Source organism: Lynx canadensis, chromosome D1 (genome assembly GCF_007474595.2).
Source record: "Lynx canadensis isolate LIC74 chromosome D1, mLynCan4.pri.v2, whole genome shotgun sequence".
Classification (NCBI taxonomy): Eukaryota; Metazoa; Chordata; class Mammalia; order Carnivora; family Felidae; genus Lynx; species Lynx canadensis.
This window is the reverse complement of record NC_044312.2, coordinates 30,907,940-30,929,867: the sequence shown is the minus strand read 5'-3', so window position 1 is coordinate 30,929,867 and position 21,928 is coordinate 30,907,940. Positions and strand designations below refer to the sequence as shown.

Sequence of the window (21,928 nt, the reverse complement as noted above, 5' to 3'; positions counted from 1 at the left end):
GCCATCTAAGGCAGACTCCTACAAATCTTGCTCTGCCTTCTTCCTCGTATCCTACTTTTAGTCACCAAATCCTGTTTATTCCTCCTACTTAATGTTTTCAAACATGAAACTCCTCTTAATTTCTAGTGCTACCACATTTGTTAAATAACTCATCATTTCACATGTGCATTATTACAATGGTTTTCTGACTGCTTTCCTTCCTTTTTCTTACCTTCTTCCAGGCTTCTTCAGTTATGTCCATAATTATCAACAACAAAAGTAGGAGTTAATTTTTACCTCATATCACCATCCCGCATACAGCTCAATTCTTTAGGACTATTATTTTATTAACGATTCTGTGAACTAGGTATCAATATCATCTCCATTTTACAGATAGGAAAATAAAAGCTCAAGTGAGTCAAAGCTTCCTACATGTGACATTTTGAGCTAAAAGTACAATCAGGCAGAGAGCTTCCAGAAATGAAATATCAACTACCATATTATTCTGCCTCTTTAAAATGCTCCTGGCACAATCGTTCTAAACGCACAAATTTCCCAAATTAAAATTCTTCAAATGACTCCCAATGCCTTCAGAAAAGATTCCAAATTCTGCAACATGGTAAATACAAAGGCAAGCTGTGGTCTACTATATCTCCAGCTTTGTTTTTTGGCACTTTTTCTACTTAAATTAGTAGGACAACCAGACATATTGTTTGCAGTTTCCAGAAAATATAATCAGTTAATCACCAAAGCCATTCCCTTTTCTTCCTGGGCTCACAGATCGACTACATCTCCTAGCCTCCCATGCACTGAAGTATTCGTATGTGACTAACTTCAAGCCAACAGGATGAACAGGAGGGATGCATTCTAATTTCCTAAAAAGATTCTCCATGCTCTTTCTTCCACTTGCTGGCTTGATGCAGACAAGAGTAGCAGTCTGGAAGCTATGTGATGAAGATGGTGAAGTCACAAGACAGAAAGACCCTGAATCTCTCAATTATTTCTTGAAAGAGACATAATGCTTACCAGGAATAGGGATTTTAGATTTTACTTAAATGAAAATAAACCTTTATTGATAAAGATGTTGAGACTTGCTACAGAAGCTAACATCACCTTAATTAATGTAAAATGTTCTCACATTTCTAACTTTGCCTTCATGGGACCCTCTACCTGAAATACCATTCAGCCCCCTCTAGCAAACTTCTGCTCAACATTTTAATTTATTTCAGCTATAACTTCACTGTTGTCTTCCCTGATCTGTTCCCCTAGTTTGGGTTGTGTGTTCTTAGTATATTATTTGTCTCTTTCCTTATAGACAATCCTTAGTCTTGACAGCACAAAGTGTATTATCTGTATATCTCTTGCACCAAAGACAATGTCTTAACTATAGCAGATAGTAAACACGTATGTTTTAACAAACAATTATAGACCTTCTCAACTTAAGATAGAGTTACATCCCGATAAATCCATCATAAGTTAAAAATATTATGTCAAAAATGCATTTAATACATATAATGTACTGAACATGGCAGTTTAGCTTAACATACTCTAAAATGTGCTCAGAACACTTACAGTAGCCTACAGATGGGCAAAATCACCTAACATAGAGCCTATTTTATAATAAAATATTGAATATCTCATGTAATTTATTGAATGCTATATTGAAAATGAAAAACAGAATGGTCGTATGGGTACAGAATGGTTGCATATCAGCTGTTTGCCCTCATGACTGCAAGGCTGACTGAGAGGGTGAGCTGGATACTGCTATCCAGCATCATAAGAGTGTATAGTACAACATAATGCTAGCCTGGGAAAAGATCAAAATTCAAAATCTGAAGTACAGTTTCTACTAAATGCATGTCACTTTCACACCATCATAAAGTGAAAACACCATTTTAAGCTGGAGATTGTACTCTGCTGTGTCATATCTTAGAAACACTGTAAACTATAGCCCAGAAATATCCTCTAATAACTGAGAAAGCAGGTTCTTCATGATAGATTAAAACTACAGCACTCAAGATGTGGACCTTCTAAATCACACTGTAAGTAAAATGCACCACAGATATTAAGGTCTAAGCTCTACTGCAAGTTAATAGATTCACTGCTCTAGAGGGTTTCAAACCAGGGAACAAAATTATCAGAGCTTCCTGATGATTCTCCAAACAGAAAATAAGGTGGTTTTGTTCATCTGATCCCGTAGAGTCAAACCCCTGTCTTTAGGCCATAGATAGGGCCTCCACATTAAGACATACATGAAATCCAGGTTTGCAGTAAAATAAAACCAGCCCTTTCTTGGCTCATGAAGGTTCCAGGAAATATGCCTGCAGTGGAAAAAAAAAGAAATATAAAAATCTTTTACCTTATTTGCCCTTATTCCATACTGATTCCTCCAGTTTTAATATAGCAGCTGAGCTATCTCTACTGTGAAGGAAATTGAAGATTTCAACAGCCAGTCCTCTGTGTGAATGCACTTTGTATTAACTTCAAAATTTCCTCCTTTAAATGCCACTGCAGATCTAAGCAGCCAATATTGCTCCTTGATTCTGAACTTCAGGTAAGACAGATTTGTATGTAATGTCATCTGGGGTGCAACCACAAATTTTAAAAAATACTAATGAAAACATATAAAAATTTAAATCCATATCTATAATGGCAAAAAAAGAAAATCACTAGCCATAAAACAGACACCAGAAAGAGCTGAAAAGTTTATAGAACTGGAGTAAGGTTTTCTTTAAATGAATAAAATAAAAGCCAGTAAGCAACAATACAAGATTCATAATACCCAGGATCCATTAAGAAAATTATTAGGCATGCAAAAACAAACAAACAAACAAAACAAAACAGGAGAATGTGATGGAAACCAGAAAAAAAATATCTAGAAATAGAAACAAACACAGAAATGGCATATAGGATAAAACTAGCAGAAAAAAATACTTATAAGGTATAACAAATATTTACCATATCTTTAATAGGTAAAAGGAATGCATAACCATGATGAAGAAAAAAATGGAAGATATAAAAAAGACCCAAATGGAACTTCTAAAAATTTAAAAATACAGTATCTGGAATAAAAAAAATATTCTGGATACTATCGACAGCAGGAAATGAAAAGTACTGGCTGAGACAAACAGCAGAGTAGATACAATAGAATAAATGGTCAGATCAAAGAAACTATCCAAAATGGAAAACAGAAAAAAAGAAGACTAAAAATAAAAATGAACACAGCATCAGGGATATGTGGTTTCTTACCAAGAAGTCTAACATATATGGAATTAGAGTCCTGGGGAAAAAAGGGGGGGCAGGCAAAAATATTAGCAGGAATAGAGCCACAATTTTACAAAATTTGATGAAAACTATAAACCTACAGTTCTAAGAATTTCAGTGAACCACAGGCAGAATTTTTAAGTAGATCTACACCATAGCACATCAGAATCAAATTGCTGAAAACCAGTGGAAGAGAGGAAATCTTAAAATCAGCCAAAGGAGGGGGAAAAAGATGAGAAATACAACAGATTTTTCATCAGATAATGTGCAAGTCAGGAGACAATGAAGAAGCATTTTTTTGAAGTACTTAAATTAAAAACAAAAACAAAAATAAATCTTGTCAACCTAGAATTCTATACTCAGTGAATTTATCCCTCAAAATAGAAGATGGAAAAAATCAACTTTTCAAAAAAACAAAAGCTAAGAGAATTCACTACCAACAGACTTGTACTATAAGAAATTCCAAAGGAAGTTCTTCTGCAGAAGGAAATAATACAATGTGGAAATTGTAATCTATACAAAGGAATGAAGAGCACCAAAAATGGTAAATATGTGCATAAATGAAAAAGGTATTTTATCACTATAAATTTCTTTCAAATATAAGTAGATGTTCAAAGCAGAAAATAGCGATGTATTGTGAATTTTATATCTTATAAAACACAAAGTACATGACACAATACAGCACAAAAGTTGAGGAAAGTGAAATGGAAGCATACCACTGTAAGATTCTATACTAATAGCTTTATATTTGCAGAAAAGAAAGGAAGAAAATCATGAATTTAATTTAAGAATTTAAATACAGAACTTTACATAAAAACTTTGGGAAAAAATCCAGGATCTTTAAAAACTAACTTAATTCCATACCACACTTTCAACAATGGATGGATCATCCATATATAAAACCAATATGGAAACACTGTAATTTAACTATATATTAAACCAGATGAGCCTATTAGACATATGGAGAACATTCCATCCAACAGCAACAGAACACACATTCTTGTCAGGTGCACGTGGAACATTCTCCAAAATAGATCATATGCAAAGCCATGAAACAAATTTAAAAACATTTTAAGAATGAAATCCTATCAATCATCTTTTCTGACCACAATGGTATGAAACTAGAAATCAATTATAAGAAAAAACTGTAAAATTCACAAACATGTAGAAATTAAACAACATAAATAAATGGAAAGATATTCCATACTCTAGGATTGGAAGAATTAATATTGTTAAAATGCCATACCACCCAAAGCAATCTACAAATTCAATTCAATCTCTACAAACATTAAAATGGCATTTTTCACAAAAATAAAAAAATCCTAAAATTTGTATGAAACTACAAAAGACTGAATAGCCAAATTAATCTTGAAAAAGAACAAAGCTGGAGGTATCACAATTCCTGATGTCAAACTATATTACACAGTATCACAATAGTGTAGAATTAGCACAAAAATAGACATATAGGTCAATGGAACAGTATAGAAAGACCAGAAATAAGCCCATGCCCATATGGTCAATTAACTTAAGACAAAACAGTTAAGAATATACAATGGAGATAGGGTAGTCTCTGCAATAAGTGGTGTTGGGAAAGCAAGACAGCCATATACAAATGAAAGAACTAGCTCTCTTACACCACACAAAAATCACTCAAAATGGATTAAAGACATAAATGTTAAGATGTGAAACAACAGAAGTCCTAGGAAAAAACAAGGGTAAAGTCCTTGACATCAGCCTTGGCAATGATTTTTTGAATTTGACACCAAAAACAAAGGCTACAAAAGCAAAAATAAACAAGTGGGACTACTTCAGACTAAAAGACTTCTGCATAGCCAGGGAAACCAGCAGCAAAATGAGAAGGCAACCTTGATTGAATGGCAGAAAATATTTGCAAACCTGAAAATCTAATAAAATTTGAAAATTTGATTAGGGGTTAACATCCAAAGTATACAAGGAAACCATACAACTAAATAGCAAAAGACAACCCAATTTAAAAACAGGCAAAGAACCTGTATAAACAGGTACATGAAAGGGTACTCAACATTCCTAATCATCAGAAAAATGCAAATCAAAACCACAATGAGGTATCACCTCACAGCCGTTAGGGTGTCTAATATCAAAAAGACAATATATCACAAAGGTTGGTAAGGATATGGATAAAAGGGTATACTTGTTGCACTGTTAGTGGAAATATAAATTGGTTCAGACACTATGGAATACAATATGGACTTTCCTCAAGAAATTAAAAATAGAATTATCATATGATGCAGCAATCCTATTTCTGGGTATACATCCAAAGGAAATGAAATCATTATCTCAAAGAAATACTTGTACTCTCATGCTTATAGCAGCATTATTCACAATAACCAAAGTATGGGAACAACCTAAGTGTCCAATGACAAATAAGTGGATTGAGAAAATGTGATACACACACACACACACACACACACAGTAATAATTTTTAGTTTTTTAAAAAAGAAGGAAATCCTGTTATTTATGACAACATAAATGAACTTGCAGGGCATTATGCTAGGTGAAGTAAATCAGACAGCAAAAGAGAAATACCATATGGTATCACTTATATGTGGAATCTTAAAATAAAATTTAAGGGGCGCCTGGGTGGCGCAGTCGGTTAAGCGTCCGACTTCAGCCAGGTCACGATCTCGCGGTCCGTAAGTTCGAGCCCCGCGTCGGGCTCTGGGCTGATGGCTCAGAGCCTGGAGCCTGTTTCCGATTCTGTGTCTCCCTCTCTCTCGGCCCCTCCCCCGTTCATGCTCTGTCTCTCTCTGTCCCAAAAAAAATAAATAAACGTTGAAAAAAAAATTTTTAATAAAAAAAAAATAAATAAAAATAAAATTTAAAAAAATGATCTCATAGAAACAGAACACAATAGAGGCTTCCAGGGACTGAGGGGTGGGGGAAAGGGGAAGAGATTGGTAAAAGGGTACAAATTTTCAATTATAAGATGAATAAAATCTGTGGATCTTGTGTGTAATGTAACCATAGTTGATAATACTGTATTGTAGAACTAAAATTTGTTAAGGGAGTAGGACTTAATTGTTCTCACCAAAACAAACAAACAAAGATAAATATGTGAGGTGATGGATGTGTTAATTAACTGGATTATAGGTTGGAATCCTTTCACAATGTATACATATATCAAATCATCACATGGTATATTTTAAATATATTACAGTGACTCCCTCTGGGGGAGGGGAAGGAGTGCTGCTATCAGTGCTCAGTTAATGGCCAAGAGGCTCAGGTGGACTCTTCAGGGGCATCCTGCTGTGGGGCAACTGTGTGGCCTACCTGCCCACCTGAGCCTACTTATGCACCCCAGTTCAGGAGGGTCCTCTTGGATCTGAGAGTGGACACTGGTCACAGTGAAGCCAGATGAGGTGCAGAGATAACTTATCAGGGAAAGGATCTAGTACTTTGAGAGGAAGGGTTTCAGGCTGGAGATGAAGATGCTGCAGGTGCCAGACAGCATCTTTGCTGAGCATTACCATGGCCTACAACCTGCAGAGAAAAACTTCCTACCTACTGTTCAACAGCTACAGGAGCTCTGGCCCCACAGTGGTCATGGCCTGCAAGACCATGGTCTGGGAAGACCCCAACATGGTCCACACCAACTCAGCTGAGGTCACCCCTGGCACCACTGTGGAGACTTTATTGTCCACATCAGCAAGAGTGTCATCCACACCAGAAACTCTGTAGAAGGGACCCCGAGAAAGATCCAGCTGAGGTTCCAAAGCAATGAGTTGGTGAATTGGGCAGATGAGAGCCACCACAGCAGCATTCAACCATCCTGAGCACTAAAGGTGACTTCAGCTGCCCCAGCATCTTCCCAGGACCAACTACCTCTGTAAACAAGAACTTGAGCCCACATCCAAGTTCTACTCATTTGTTACAAATCACTTCCTTGTCCACCTCCTGCTCCACCCAAGGCCACAGGAGTCTGAGCCACCAATTTTATGTGCCTATCAGTGTCTTAAGCCAACAAGATATTGGACCTAATCCTTTCTGTACCAAAGGGTCAGACAACCTAAGGGCCATCTCCAAAAGTGGGGAATGTAACGTCCCCACACCAAATGGAAGACATTAAAGTTCGCTATGCTCTGCAAAAAAAAAAAATTAATAAATCAATTATAATTTAATTAGTCAATTATACCTCAGCAAGCCAAAAAAAAAAGAAAAAGATTTAAAAAACAGGAGGGGCACCTGGGTGGTTCAGTTGGTGAACATCCAACTCTTGATTTCACCTCAGGTCATGATATCACTATTCATGGGTTTGAGTCCCACATTGGGGCTGACAGTGGGGAACATGCTTGGAATTCTCTCTCTCCCTTTCTCTCTGCTCCTTCCCTGCTCATTCACTTGCTCTCTCCCTCTCTCTCTCTCTCTCTCTCTCTCTCTCTCTGTCTCTCTCTCACACACACACACACAAATAATTAAATAAATAGAACTTTAAAAAGCAGGAAAATACTGCATGGGAAATTGGAAATTAAAAAGAAATAGAACTGGGGCGCCTGGGTGGCGCAGTCGGTTAAGCGTCCGACTTCAGCCAGGTCACGATCTCCCGGCCCGTGAGTTCGAGCCCCGCGTCGGGCTCTGGGCTGATGGCTCAGAGCCTGGAGCCTGTTTCCCATTCTGTGTCTCCCTCTCTCTCTGCCCCTCGCCCGTTCATGCTCTGTCTCTCTCTGTCCCAAAAATAAATAAACGTTGAAAAAAAAAATTAAAAAAAAAAAAAAGAAATAGAACTAATATGGTAAAGGATGTTAAAAAGCTTATAGAATATAATGCCAAAATTGTATACAAATAAATGTAGAACTCTCTAGTTGGTGGAAAACTTTGTTGAGAAATAGAAATTACCTATTTGAATAAAAGTAGAAAATTTGAATAAATTAGAAAATATGGAAGAAAACCGCAATAACTCTAAAGATACAAACCCTTGTACCAACACCGTCATCAATAATGACGTTTTTAGTAAATTATTTTCTCAATTATAAAAGTCAAATTCCAAGATACCATGCTGTGTAATCCATGTCAAATCAAAGTAAATTCATTTTATGAACTTAATATAAAAAAACTGAAAAAAATAGAAGTCATTCATAAATTTTTGAGCACTTACTATGTTCCAGGTACTATTATAAGCACCAAAGATCATCAAAACAGACAAGAAAATTCCTGCTCTCACAAAGCTCACATTCTAGGAACTAAAACTATAAAACTCTTAGAAAAAAATGTTGGGGGAAAGCTTCATGACATTGGATATAGCAATAATTTCTTGGATAGGACAACAAAGGTACAGCAAGAAAAGGAAAAATAGACAAAGTGAATTTCATGAAATTTTAAAACTTTTGTTCATCAAAGGACACTTTCAACAAAACATAATTCACAGAATAAAAGAAAATATTTGCAATCACATATCCAATGATGTATTAATATTCAGAATACATGAAGAATTCCTACAAATCAACAATAAAAAAAGAAACTACCCAATTGAAAAATGTGCAAAGGATAAGTAGTTGAATAGATATTTCTTCAAAAAAGATATATAAATGGTCAGTAAATACATGAAGAGATGCTTAGCACTGCTAACCATTAGGGAAATGCAAATCCAAATCACAATGAGATACCATCATTAGGATGGAATGCTTATGCTTTGCTGGTAGAAATGTAAAACAGTGCCGCTCCTGTAAAAAACAAAAGCATTACAATTTGAACCAGCAATTTCACTTCTGGGTACATATACAAAAGAACTGAAGTGAAGAACACAAATAGATATTTATACACCAATGTTCATAGCAGCATTGTTCACAATAGCCCAAAGGCAGAAACAACCCAAGTGCCTAATGGATGAATGGATAAACAAAATATAGCATATACATAAAATGGAATACTATTCAACCTTAGAAAGAAATGAAATCTGATACATGCTGCAACATAAATGAATTCTGCACATTATGCTAAGTGAAATAAGCTAGATATAAAATAACAAATATATGATTCTATGTATATGAGGTACCTAAAAATGTCAAATTCACAGAGAAAGAAAGAACAGTGGTTATCAGAGAATGAAAGGAGAAAAGAATGGGGAGTTGTTTTTTAACAGAATAGTATGGAATGATGAAAAAGTTTTGAGTATTGATAGTGCAGATGGTAGCAAAACAATGTGTATTTATAGAATGCCACTGACTTTGTAAAGTCTTTGGAATCTGTGAAAGCAAGCTGACATTATTTACTAAAACTAAACATACACCTACCTCGTTGTCCATCATCTTCATTCCTAGATGTATACTCAACAGAAATGTTTACATATTCTCAACAAAAGGCAAGTACAAGATTGTTCATAGCCCCACTATTTCTAATGGCTAAAGCCAAAAATATCCTAAATGTCTACCCACAAGACAAATATATTTTGGTATGATTACCAATAGAATTCCATATAGTTATGAGAATGAACAAGCTAAAATATCTGGTAATAAGGATGAATATCATAAAGAAAATCTTGAACAAAAAATATCAGACACAACAGAGTACATATTGTATGATTCCATTTATGCAAAATTCAAAAACAGGCCAAGGTAATCTACGTGTTAAAATCATGAGTAGTAGTTATCTTTTGGAGGGAAGTAATGACTGTACAAGGGACAGGAGAGCTTCTGAGATGTTGGTGTACTACAGAGTTTTGGGGGTTGGTTATAGGAGTATGTTCACTTTATCAAAATTCATTGAGCTAAACCCTTATATACTATATACATGTTAAATTTTAATAAAATATTACTTTAAAATAAGACTAAAATCAAAAGGGGGAAAAATAATTGAGAATATTTACTACCAGCAGAGTAGTAGGCAATTTGGGCCAAACCTCCTAATGAGGAAAACAAGAAAAAGTGAGCAAGTTTTTCATTAACAGAAGGCATCATTAGGACTTCCACTCTCTGATCCAAGAAGTAAAAAGCATGGAAGTTGTCACTCCTATCTTCACAACAAGAATAAAGCTGAAAAGCTGAAAGTTGTTAAAAAGCAACAACTCTTCTTATCCATCAAAGAAGTGAAGTCACAGGAAAAACTGCTGCCCCAAAAGGTAGAGTGAGAGACAACTGATGTAATGGTTAATTCTATACATCAACTTGACTGGGCAATCAGGTGCTCTGGCACTTGGTCAAATAGCAGTTGAGAGTGTTTCTGGATGAGATTAACATTTGAACTGACAGACTGAGTAACACAAATTGCCCTCCCTAATGGGATAGGACTCATCCAGTCAATTTTGTCTATTCAGTCAGACCTGAATAATTATTAATATAATACATCACATCAACAGGCTAAAGAGGAAAAATAAGTTCATAATTTTATCAATAGATGCATAAAAAGCATTTGAGAAAATCTAGCACCCAATCATGACAAAAACTCTCAGTAAACTAGGAAGAGAGAACTGCCTCAACTTAATAAAGAACATCTATAAAAAACTTGCAGCTAATGCTGGAAGCTTCCCTGCTAAGATCAGGGACAAAGCAAGTTGTCCCTTCTTGCCACTCTTTTCAACATTGTACTAAAAAGCCTAGTTGATGCAATATGACAAGAAATGAAATAAAAGGTATAAAGATTGGGAACAAAGACATAAAATTTTCTTTGCTCACTGATGATATAATTTGTCTATTAGAAAATTCAAAAGAATTGACAGAAAAACAACAACAAACAAACAAACAAACAAAAAACCTCCTGGAACTACCAAGCAATCAATAGCAGGGTTGCAGAAAGCAAGGTTGATGTACAAAAGTCAATCTTTTTCTTATTTAACAGCAATGAACAATTGACGAATAACACTATCCAACTTCAAAACTCATCATGAAGCTACAGTAATCAAGACACTGTGACACTGGTGAAACAAAAAACAAATAGATCAAGGAAACAGAATAGTGAGAGTAGAAATAGACCCACACAAATACAGTCCACTTATTTTTGACAAAGGAGCAAAAGCTCTACAGTAAAGAAAAAAAATAGTCTTTTTAAAAAATGGTGCTGGAGCAACATGCACAAAAAAGATGATGCAGACATTTTATACCCTTCACAAAAATGAATGCAAATGGATCATAGATTTATAAATGTAAAGTATAAAACTACAAACTTCCTAGAAGATAACATAGAAAATCTAGATAGGCTAGGGTTTGGCAATGACTTTTTAGATACAACACTAAAGGCACATTGCATGTCATAATTAAGTTGAACTTCATTAAAATTAAAAAGATATGCCCTGCAAAAGACACTATCAAGAGAATGACAAGACAAGCCACAAACTGGGAGAAATCCTTACAAAAGGTATATCTCATAAAGGACCATGATCCAAAATATACAAAAATTTTTAAAACTCAACAATAAGAGAAAAACAATGTAATTTAAAATGGGCAAAAGATCTGAACAGACATTTCAAAAGCCTATACAAATGGCAAATAACCATATGAAAAGATGCTCAACATGATATGTCATTAGGGTATTGCAAATTAAAACAAGAATGAGATACCACCACACAACTATTAGAATGCCCAAATCCTAGAATACTGACAATAGCAAATGCTAACAAGGCTATGAGGCAACAGGAATGTCATTCATTGCTAGTAGGAATGCAAAATGATACAGCCACTTTGGAAGAGTTTGGCAATTTCCTACAAAACTAAACATATCCTTACCATGTGATCTTCAGTATTTACCCAAATGAGTTGAACACATGGTCACACTAAAACCTGCACACAGATGTGTATATCAGCTATAATTGCCCAAACTTAGAAGCAACCAAGATGTCCTTCAGTAGGTAAATGGGTAAGTGAGCATGGTGCATCCATACAACAGAAAATCATTTAGCACAGAAAAAAAGTAAACTATCGGGGCACCTGGGTGGCTCAGTCCATTGAGTGTCAGGTCATGATCTCATGATTCATCAGTTCGAGCCTCGTGTCGGGCTCTGTACTGACAGCTCAGAGCCTGGAGCCTGCTTCAGATTCTGTGTCTCCCTCTCTCTGCCCCTTCCCTGCTCACGTTCTGTCTCACTCTCTCAAAAATAAACATTTTTTTTTTGAAAGTAAACTACTAAACAATGAAAATACATACAGGAAAGTTAAATGCATATTACTAAATGAAAGAAGCCAATCTGAAAAGGCCACATAGCGTATGATGCCAATTATGTGACATTCTGGAAAAGGCAAAACCATGGAGATAGTAAAAGAATCATTGGTGGCCAGGAGTTAGCGGAGAAGGAAGGAACACAGAGGATTTTTAGGACATTGAAACTATTTTCTGTGATACTATTAATGGTGGATATGTGTCATTATACATTTGTCCAAATGCATGCAATATATAACACCAAGAGTGAACTGTAACATAAACTATGGACTTGGGGTGATTAATGGTGTGTTAGTGTAGATCCATATATACCACTCTGATGGAGGATGTTGATGGTGAGGGAGGCTCTGGCAGGGGTGGGGGCTCCATGCCTTCCTCTCAATTTTGTTATAAACCTAAAACTACGTACTCTAAAAATTAAAGTCTTTTTTCATTGAAACACTAAAAAAAAAAAAAAAAGGAAAAATCTTGAGAGCAGCCAGAGAGAAATGATGTATTATTTATAGAGGAACCCCACTGGGAATTACAGTCAATTATGAGGCATGGAGTACAACCCTACTCTATAGAGACCAGCAGGAAGTAGCACAATATTTTTCAAGTGCTGAAAGAAAAGAATTGCCAGCTTCAAGAAAAACTTATCTCCCTTTAGTCATACAAACCAGATATGTAGGTTTTTCCACTCCAGGCAATTCTCCAATTTCCAGCAGATACCAACTGAGTGTCCTACAATTTAACTCAATTCTGACACTAATTGCCCAGAGTTAGCACAGGACCCACAGGTTAAGGGCTCATTCCTACATGATGGCTCCCTCACTCCTCCATTTCAGATACCAGTTCCATGTTGTCATCTTTATTTCTGATCAACCAGCTACAATTCAGGGGTTCCCATGTCCCCCTCTTCATGTTTGATAATTTGTTAAAACTGCTCACAAAACTCTGGGAAACACTTAGCTTTACCAGTTTATTATAAAGGATAAAACTCAGGAACAGCTAGATAGAAAAGATGCATAGGACAAGTATAGGGAAAATACAGGGAGCTTCCATGGCTTCCCTGAGCACACCACTCTCCCAGCACTTGAATGTGTTCATCAACTTGGAAGCTCGCCAAATCCCTTCAGTTAGCATTTTATGGAGGCCTCATTATATAGGTATAATTGATTAAATTATGGCCATTAGTAATTAACTCAACCTTCCCATTGGTAATTACCTCTCCCCTCCCCTGAGGTAAAACTCTCTATACTCTCTGCTCAATTTTGCTGCGAACCTAAAACTCCTCTAAAAAATAATGTCTATTTGGAAAATACACAAAAGACAATAGACAAAATTTGTGGAGAAAAAGGAAATTTTTCAAGTCCTCAAAGTAACTACAGAAAAGGATACATGGCCCTCTAAAGAGTTTCAGTTAAATGGACAACTGACTTTACAACAGGGATAATGAAAGCCAGAGGCAGCAGCATTACCTTCAAAATGCTAAAACATCTGCCAACCTAGAATTTTATACTAGTGAAAATACTCCTCACAAACGAAAAGAAAATGAAGAAATTTTCAGATAAACAAAAAACTGAGAACTTTGTCACCAGCAAATTTACACTACAGAAAATTCAAAAATGTGTTCTTCGTGCAGGAAGATTCCAGAACAGCAATAATAGTCTTCAGTTATTTAGAATTAAAATACATAACAATAACATACACATTAAGCATTCTAATGTCTTCGTATTATAGAGTGGGTAAAAGCATGAGAGTATTAGTTGATAAATCAAGGATGAATGTTATAAATTCTTGAGCATCCAGTAAAAGAGTAAATACCTCTCAAGCTAACAGAAGAAAGGAAATAGATACTCCAGCATCCCAAAAGAAGACAATATTTTTTAGAAATAGCAAAGTAAATAATTCCTTAAGGCAGGCAATAAAAGGCTGAGAAAGCAACCTAGCCTAGCAAATACTAGAACAGAATATACTGTTTTATCAGATACTAAAACAGATAGAAACCCATTATCATATTTGGAAAAAGGGGGAACAAACACAACTAAAACAGAAAGATAAAATTATTAAGTGTTGTGATAGTGCAAGAATGAATAGATAATACAATGTGACCAGTGGTAGCCAGGAACTAAAACCCATCATTGCATTCTCAAACATTGGTCAAGATCTGATACCGAAGTTTTTGTGAATCCATAGTAAAAATGTTTAAAGACTGAAAACGTGTTTAAGATTTTAAGAATGGAAATCAGCTTAATTGAAAAAGAAAAACCAGCCCTGCAATTTTCAGACTGGAAGGCAGACACAGATTAAAGCCCCCTGAAAAGTTAATAAGAAACAGTGTTGCTCCCAAAACAGTGTAGCAGTTGTAAAATGTCACCTCTTTGAATGATTATTGCTTTCTCACCAAACACACCCCCAGAGCTTCTCTGCTCTACCCATCTACTTCTAGGGAGGCCTAATTGCTAAACTCCCCTCACCACAGTGCCTAGGTGGCTCCGTCAATTAAGCACCTGATTTCAGCCGAGGTTATGATTTCATGGTTCATGGGATTGAGCCCCACGTCAGGCTCTGTGCTGACAGCTCAGAGCCTGGAGCTTGCTTCAGATTCTGTGCTTCCCTCTTTCTCTGCCCCTCCCCTGCTCATGCTCTGTCTCTCTTTCTCTCTCTTTCAAAAATAAATAAACATGAAAAAAATATTAAACTACCCTCACCTCATGCCAGCACCCAACCTTGACTAACCCACTTCCTCTAATCTTGCATCAGACACAATAACAAATCCAGAAGATGTCCCTGCTTTTCTCAGACTCCCTTCAGAGTCCTTCACCTGGAGCCTAACCTTGCAAAGTCTCTTCTCTCTTCCCCTTTGTTGAGACTGGCATTCCACCATTCTTCTGGAACACACTCCCTCCTTGAACGTCAGCAAATCTGATTTTGTCAGACTCTAGGTTTGCTCCTGCAAGACTGGCTGATTCGTTTTTAATAACTTTTTAAAAAATATTGAGCCTAGGTGACTCAGTCAGTTAAATGTCCGACTCTCGATTTCAACTGAGGTCATGATCTCACAGTTCTGGGATGGGCATGGAGCCTGCTTAATTTCTCTCTCTCTCTCTTTCTAAAAGAAAAAAAAAACAAAAAAACAAAAAAACAAAAAACAACAACAACAAAAAAACAAACCTTAAGACAATTCAGTCTTTATATTCTAATGTATCCAATGTATAAGCCTGCTTTGATTCTGAGATAATGTTCTCTTCCTCTTTGAGAGACTTAGAATATCTTATAGCTTATGAAATAATAGTGGCACTTTTTACTTTTGTAAGCAACTGCTTACTTACTTATTTTTGTAAGTTCACTGCTATACAAAGGAACAAACTAATGAGGAAGAAAGAGGGAAAATAATGTGGTGTGTAAAAGGCATTATGACAGTTTAGAGGGTAAGTACTTTAAAGCATTACTCATGTCACTCACCAAGTCAAATTCCAATTAAATATTTTTTCTTCTAAACCTATATTTTAAACACCAAACCATTGAAAAAAGAGAACAAAACTAAAACTGATATCCAAACAGTAATGGATAAGCACTTTCCAAGCTTAGAAGCCTAGAAAGAAATTACTAATTTTTGTTAATTTCAGCTTTTAGGATGAGGATAATTACATTACTTGCCAAGCCTGGTTCTCAATGAAACCCAACTTGAAACACATTTTCTGGAACAGTATTCTATCCTAGGAATCATCACTGGGGCTATGACTCGTATGGCAAGTGAGGATATCCAAGGAGGAGAGAGGCCTGCTGTACTGAACTTATTCAGTAGTTAGGGACCACTGACCCACAGCCACCTGTACTGACCACTGCCTCTGAAAGTTAGACTCTTGCATGCAGGCCACAAGGACCCTGTTTAGAAGGAACTCTTTCAGAGCAATCAGAGCAGGCTCTATCAATAGGATATTCTAGAGATTATCAAGTGGAGACTCAGACATCCTAAGAACAATGAAGAAGGTACTAAAAGGGTCAACCCTTAGACTGGTCTAATAAAGTCTCAGAGCTAGAAATTCAAACTATAAATTCATGAAATAATTACTTAGGAGCTAGCACTCACGTGGTAAGAGTGTTGAAGCCACAGGCCTTCAGCTTCAGCAAGCGGTCCCTCCAGTACTCCCTGGGCACCCGGAAATAGTGAATAGTGCCTGCTATGATCAGGAAAGGAGAGCCATCTAGTGTGAAGCTTGAACCTTCAACTTTCAGACCCACATTGCGATTCTTTATGTGGAAGGGAGTCAGGTAAGCTTGATTCATCCTGCAAGGACAAAGGAGGTGCATGAACTCCTAAAGATGTTCCCCATGTGGCACACATTTTGGGCAAATCAGAAGGTCTTTCCTTCAGGGGCCTAAGCACACTTCCAGTGCAAAGAGAAACTTCCCACCCCTTCCCTCTCAAACATACCTGGGTGAGAGGTCTCCTCCAAATTGAGCCATTACCAATAACCCTGAAGACAGGCACAGAATGCCCACAGGTCTCAACAAGAAGGTCAGCATGCTAAACAGAGAAGACAGAACAGAAGTCAGACACCCTGGAGGCAGAGAAGGAGGCAGAGCTAAGTGAGGTCTTGGCCAAGGAGGATGGTGAGGAAGATAGAAGTGGCCTGACTGGAAGGCAGAATTCTGCATAGCTGTATCTTGGCTTCTGCACCACTTGGACTCACAACAGACAGCACCTTAAAGCCATGTCTACTGATTGGAGGGAGGGCAGCAGCACCAAGAGCATCTTGATAATAACTGGGTTTTCTGACACCAGTTACATTTTAGAGAAGAGCAAGCCTCAGTCGAGTAAGTTTCACAAAATAGAGGATAATCTCTGGGAAATTTTCCAGAGACCTTCTATTGTTAACGGATGAACCCTAATAATGTGCTGCTTAGCAGAGAACTAGGCTGGAATGTAGGACTTCCTCTGTAGCGGGGTCCCAATTTCTATCCCCAACCCAATTTTCTACTTCTCTGCTACTGCAGGACACCATCGTATTAGCTCCCAGAACACACTCATCTTTGTGTGGCCCTTGGTCTTCTTTATACTGCTCACCCTGGGACAATTGCTCTTTCCTTCAGATATTAAAAGTTCTATGAGTCCGAGGTAGGCAGAACCAGGGCGGCCTAGCAAAGCCAGGGTGGAGGTGGGGGGCGCACAGCTTCTAAGCCTGGAAGCACTCTGCATGGGGCATGGCTGTGTCCTCACTCCCCAGAGCAGCGCCTGAATTACAAATGCTCAACAAATGTTTTCTGAACAAATGCAGCAGTTGCCAGAATCAGTAAACATCTTCGTTGCCTCCATAAACTTCATAAGCTTTACCATGGGGCTTCATGAGTATTCCGTTAGGCAGAGTCGAGAAGGTAGAACGCAACTGTTCTCTGTAGGGAAATCGGATGGAAAGTAGAATGGGGCTCAGGGATTAGAGAAGACAGACCGGGGAAGAAATGCGCGCACGACCCTCTGGACACCACTCGTCTCCTCACTGTGGGCGTGAAGAGTCCTGGGAGACCGAAAGAGATCAAAGGACGCTCAGAGATTTCCGGGGGGAAGACAGAAAGGACGGAGAACTTCGAGGGAATCTGAATAAAGGTCCTAGAGAAAAATTCAAGAAAATGAGAATACCCGAGGGGCCAGGGCTGCCCGGAGGACCCAGTGCTGGTCAAGAGGCCACAGCGCGGGAGGTGCGGAGAGGTCCCGGGGCTGTTGCGGGCGTGAGTGCTTCGGCAGTCACCCGGCCGGAACCCACCTTACCCGGCGCCGAGGGGTTCCAACGCCAACTTCGCAGAGGTGGCTGGGCAGCAGCCGCCAGGCGGGGGACAGCGGGAACTAGCCGGCACCGCGCTCCGTCCCCCGGGCAGCCAGGACCTTGGACTACCTCCCACCTTCCGGTGCCCCGCCCCCACCGCACACGAGCCCTCCCCCAACCCTGGGGACCACCCCGCCCCTGCAGGTCTCCCCATCGCCGACCTGTTCTCAACCCAGCCCCTGACAGACCTTTCCACACAACCCCCTCCCAGCGGCAGAACTGCCCCCAAGCCTCCAAGCGCGCCACTCCCCTTGTAGCCCCTTTCCCTCCCCGGGTAGCTTATCCTCTCTCCCTTCCGCTGATCCGCCCCCACCCCAGACCCCTGGGCCGACCCGCTGGCTAGCAGACCCCTCCACGTCCACGCGCCTGGCGCCTGTGGGTCCGAAGCGCAGGAACCGCGGGGCGGAACTCTGAAGCTGCTGTGAGTTCAGCTGGCCCTCTCCGTCCCTCTGGTCCTCGGAGTCCCGGAGGCTGGCTCTGGCTTTCAGGGACTCCAACAGTTTTGTTTGTTTTAAGTTTATTTATTTTTGAGAGAGACAGAGACAGCGTGAGCAGGGGAGAGGCCGTGAAAGAGGGGGAGAGAGAATCCCAAGCAGGCTGCGCAGTGTCAGCTGGGAGCTCCATGCGTGGCACGAACTCACAAAACCAGGAGATCATGACCTGAGCCTAAACGAAGAGTCTCAGCTTAACCAGCTGAGACACCCAGACGCCCCTGGGACTCCATCAGTTGTGACAGCTAACAGTTTCTGGGCACCCCCTCTGCGGAGTGCAGGGAGCTTTCCATCCACCCCACCTCCGCAGACTTGCGGGGCTAACTTCCAGGGATCTCTCCCGAGACCTGCCTCTCCGCCTCTCTACTGAGTGTGAGATCCGCACAGGCGCACAGACTTTCCCTTTCCGCAGCCCCACGCTGAGCTACCTCCGGGGTCTGGGAGCCTGCGCAACCCAGCTATTGGCGAACTCTCGGCAGCAGCGGGGATTCATTCCCCACCCGCCTCCTACCGTCCCCGAGTGTCCGGGCTGGGGGAGGAGCTTCCCTCCTCTGCACGCCGACCACCACTCCTCGCTCTGTGCTGCTTCAGCACGTGTTCACAAACCGCAGTTGCCCTGTTCCTGGGTGCTGAGGACACGGATAAGGAATATCCTCTTACCCCAGTAAGGAAAGCTTAGCAAGGCCAATCTACATCTTGGGGGAGGTGGACCGTTTTCCTTTACCGTACCCACCCTCAAGCTGGTAACTTAACTCGGCCCGTGGCACTGGCCCAGGTGAAACTGGTCTACATGCAGATGTTCTGTACCATTTCAGCCCTACAGAATCTGAAACTCTGAGGCTCCGCATTCCGTGTTTGAGCCGCCAATTCCAAAGCACGCTAACGTGGAGCTCCCCTCTCCGCCCCTGCCCTTTTCTCCACAGCAGAGCCTGGAGAAGACCCCGAGGAGGCAGAGTGGGTAGGGGGTTAGAAGTACAGGTAGCGGAGCGTCTAAATTAATTTCACCAACGCAGACACACCTGTGTGGTTGCCATGGCCCTTCTTTCAGCTTTTGGGGTGGGCAACCAGGCTCACTCTTGGATGGGAGACATAGCTGTATTTAAAATTCTCACGGCTCAGGACCTTCTGGGTGGCTCAGTAGGTTAAGCCTGGGGCTTCAGCTTAGGTCATGATCTGGTGGTTCATGGGCTCCAGCCCCGCATCGGGCTCTATACTGACAGCCCAGAGCCTGGAGCCTGCTTCGGATTCTGTGTCTCCCTCTCTCTGCCCCTCCCCTGCGCGCGCTCTCTCTCTCTCTCTCTCAAATATCAATAAACATTGAAACATTTTTTTTTTAGTTCTCACAGCTGGATCTATCCACAATCCAGATCCAGGCTACAAGAGTCGTTAAACTCTCCCTTTTATAGCAAATTTATCTGGAACTGAAAAGAGAACACCACAGATGTCCTGCAAGCTGCATTCCCCGGTGGGTTAACTTCTCCAGAGGCGGCGGTGCCTGCGGTGTCTACATTTTTTTTTTAACGTTTATTTATTTTTGAGACAGAGAGAGACAGAGCATGAACGGGGGAGGGGCAGAGGGAGAGGGAGACACAGAATCGGAAGCAGGCTCCAGGCTCCGAGCCATCAGCCCAGAGCCCGACGCGGGGCTCAAACTCACGGACCGCGAGATCGTGACCTGAGTTGAAGTCGGACTCTTAACCGACTGAGCCACCCAGGCGCCCCCTGCGGTGTCTACATTTTGAATAAGGCTGTATTTTACTGCAATCTACTCTTGACTATATTGGTGGATCTTTCATTGCTCTGCCTCTACCAGTAACCAACCGGAACTTCGATTGATGTCCAGGAGCTTTGCAACTGATTCTTTCCCTTTCATATTACTTTCTTAATTGCATAATTGCACTTGTTTTTCCCCTGTCTTTACTCCTTGCTTTTAAAACCCCTTTCTACTCTCACTACTGCCACCCAAATACATCAGAAGAAAAAAAATTCCTTTTAAAATCCACTCCACTAATGTTCATCTGAACTTTCACGTAGTTTTCTTAATTTACAACTAGCCTGTTGCTTCCAGCTGTTTCCCAACAACGTCTTTCCTACTTGTTATTATCCATAATTTGCAGAGACTATTCTTGCTTTTTCACTACTAACTTCCTTTTTGCCTACTTAATTTATTTCAGCAGGAGATTCAGCCTTCTCTTTTCCTTCCCAGACTTTACCCTTGATGACAGCTCCATCCAAGACAATGACCCTTTTAATGCCAGGCATCATACCCCTACTGTTTCATCTATCAAATTGTATATCCTCATTTGCAATAAAATATATTTCATTTCTAAGGTGTAAGATTCTAAAATTCTGCTTTCTGGCCACAGTAATTTTTTTCACCATATCTCCCAAACTTTCTTGCTCTTCCTCAGTCTTTAAAATTCTAGTTTTTTTTTTTTGGGGGGGGGGGGTTTTTTTTTGTTTGTTTGTTTGTGTTTGTTTTTGCATCACCTAGATCCCTCCTCAGGGAAGAATTTCCAGTCTTCTTGATAGGGTAGGCAGACAGACATGAGCAGGGAAGGGGTTTTTCCAAATATTGAAAAAAGCTGGAGTCCACCACCCATCTCCAGAGCACAAATAGCTGGGGAAATTCCTGAAAGAAAAGCACATGCACACTCCCTATACCCTCAGGAGGACTGCGGACTTTGAGTCCTCAAAGGACCCTTAATTTCATTATAAAACGATTACATTGGGGTTTCATGCCCCCACCCCATGGATTTTCAGGAGGTTTGATGGGAAACACCCTAAATGTTCAGAGACTAAATGCTGAAACCTGGGGTGGGGGGGGAGGAGAGGGAAGGGTGGGACCAAAGAACCAGGAAGAAACTGTAGCTAAAAAGGTGGAAGTACCCTACACAATGGGTTTCTCTGTCTCCCTTTTCTCTTGTCCCTCTTCCTCTTTTTGTCCCTCTCCTCTTCCCCTCCCCCTCTCAGAGACTGCTCCACCTTCCTTTCCTTTCCAGTGCACTTTCACTATGGCTGCTAATAAATGCTTGCTTACTGAAGAGTTGGGCTGTGAATTCTTTCTGAGCCAAATTCAAGAACTGAGGACACACGTGAGTGGCTCAGTCTAAGGGACCACCACTTCAGGTCATGATCTCCCGGTTTGTGAGTTCTAGCACTATTGGGGCTCTATGCTGATGGCTCAGAGTTCTGAGCCTGGAGTCTGCTTCAGATTCCTTCTCCTTCTCTCTCTGCCACTCCCCCACTTCACTCTGTCTCCCTCTC

At 39.9% G+C, this 21,928-nt stretch overlaps 1 protein-coding gene and 1 pseudogene across 1 annotated transcript in view; one reads left to right on the top strand and one right to left on the bottom strand.

The window, feature by feature from the left end:
• LOC115526213 (beta-galactosidase-1-like protein 2) overlaps positions 1-16,815 on the bottom strand; it is a 53,955-nt gene extending 37,140 nt beyond the window's left edge. The window contains 3 exon segments of the mRNA XM_030333691.1: positions 2,232-2,300; positions 16,439-16,636; positions 16,784-16,815. Coding sequence (XP_030189551.1) covers positions 2,232-2,300; positions 16,439-16,636; positions 16,784-16,815 — 299 coding nt within the window.
• Positions 6,489-7,055, top strand: LOC115525275 (annotated as a pseudogene).
• Positions 16,816-21,928: the final 5,113 nt, after the last annotated feature.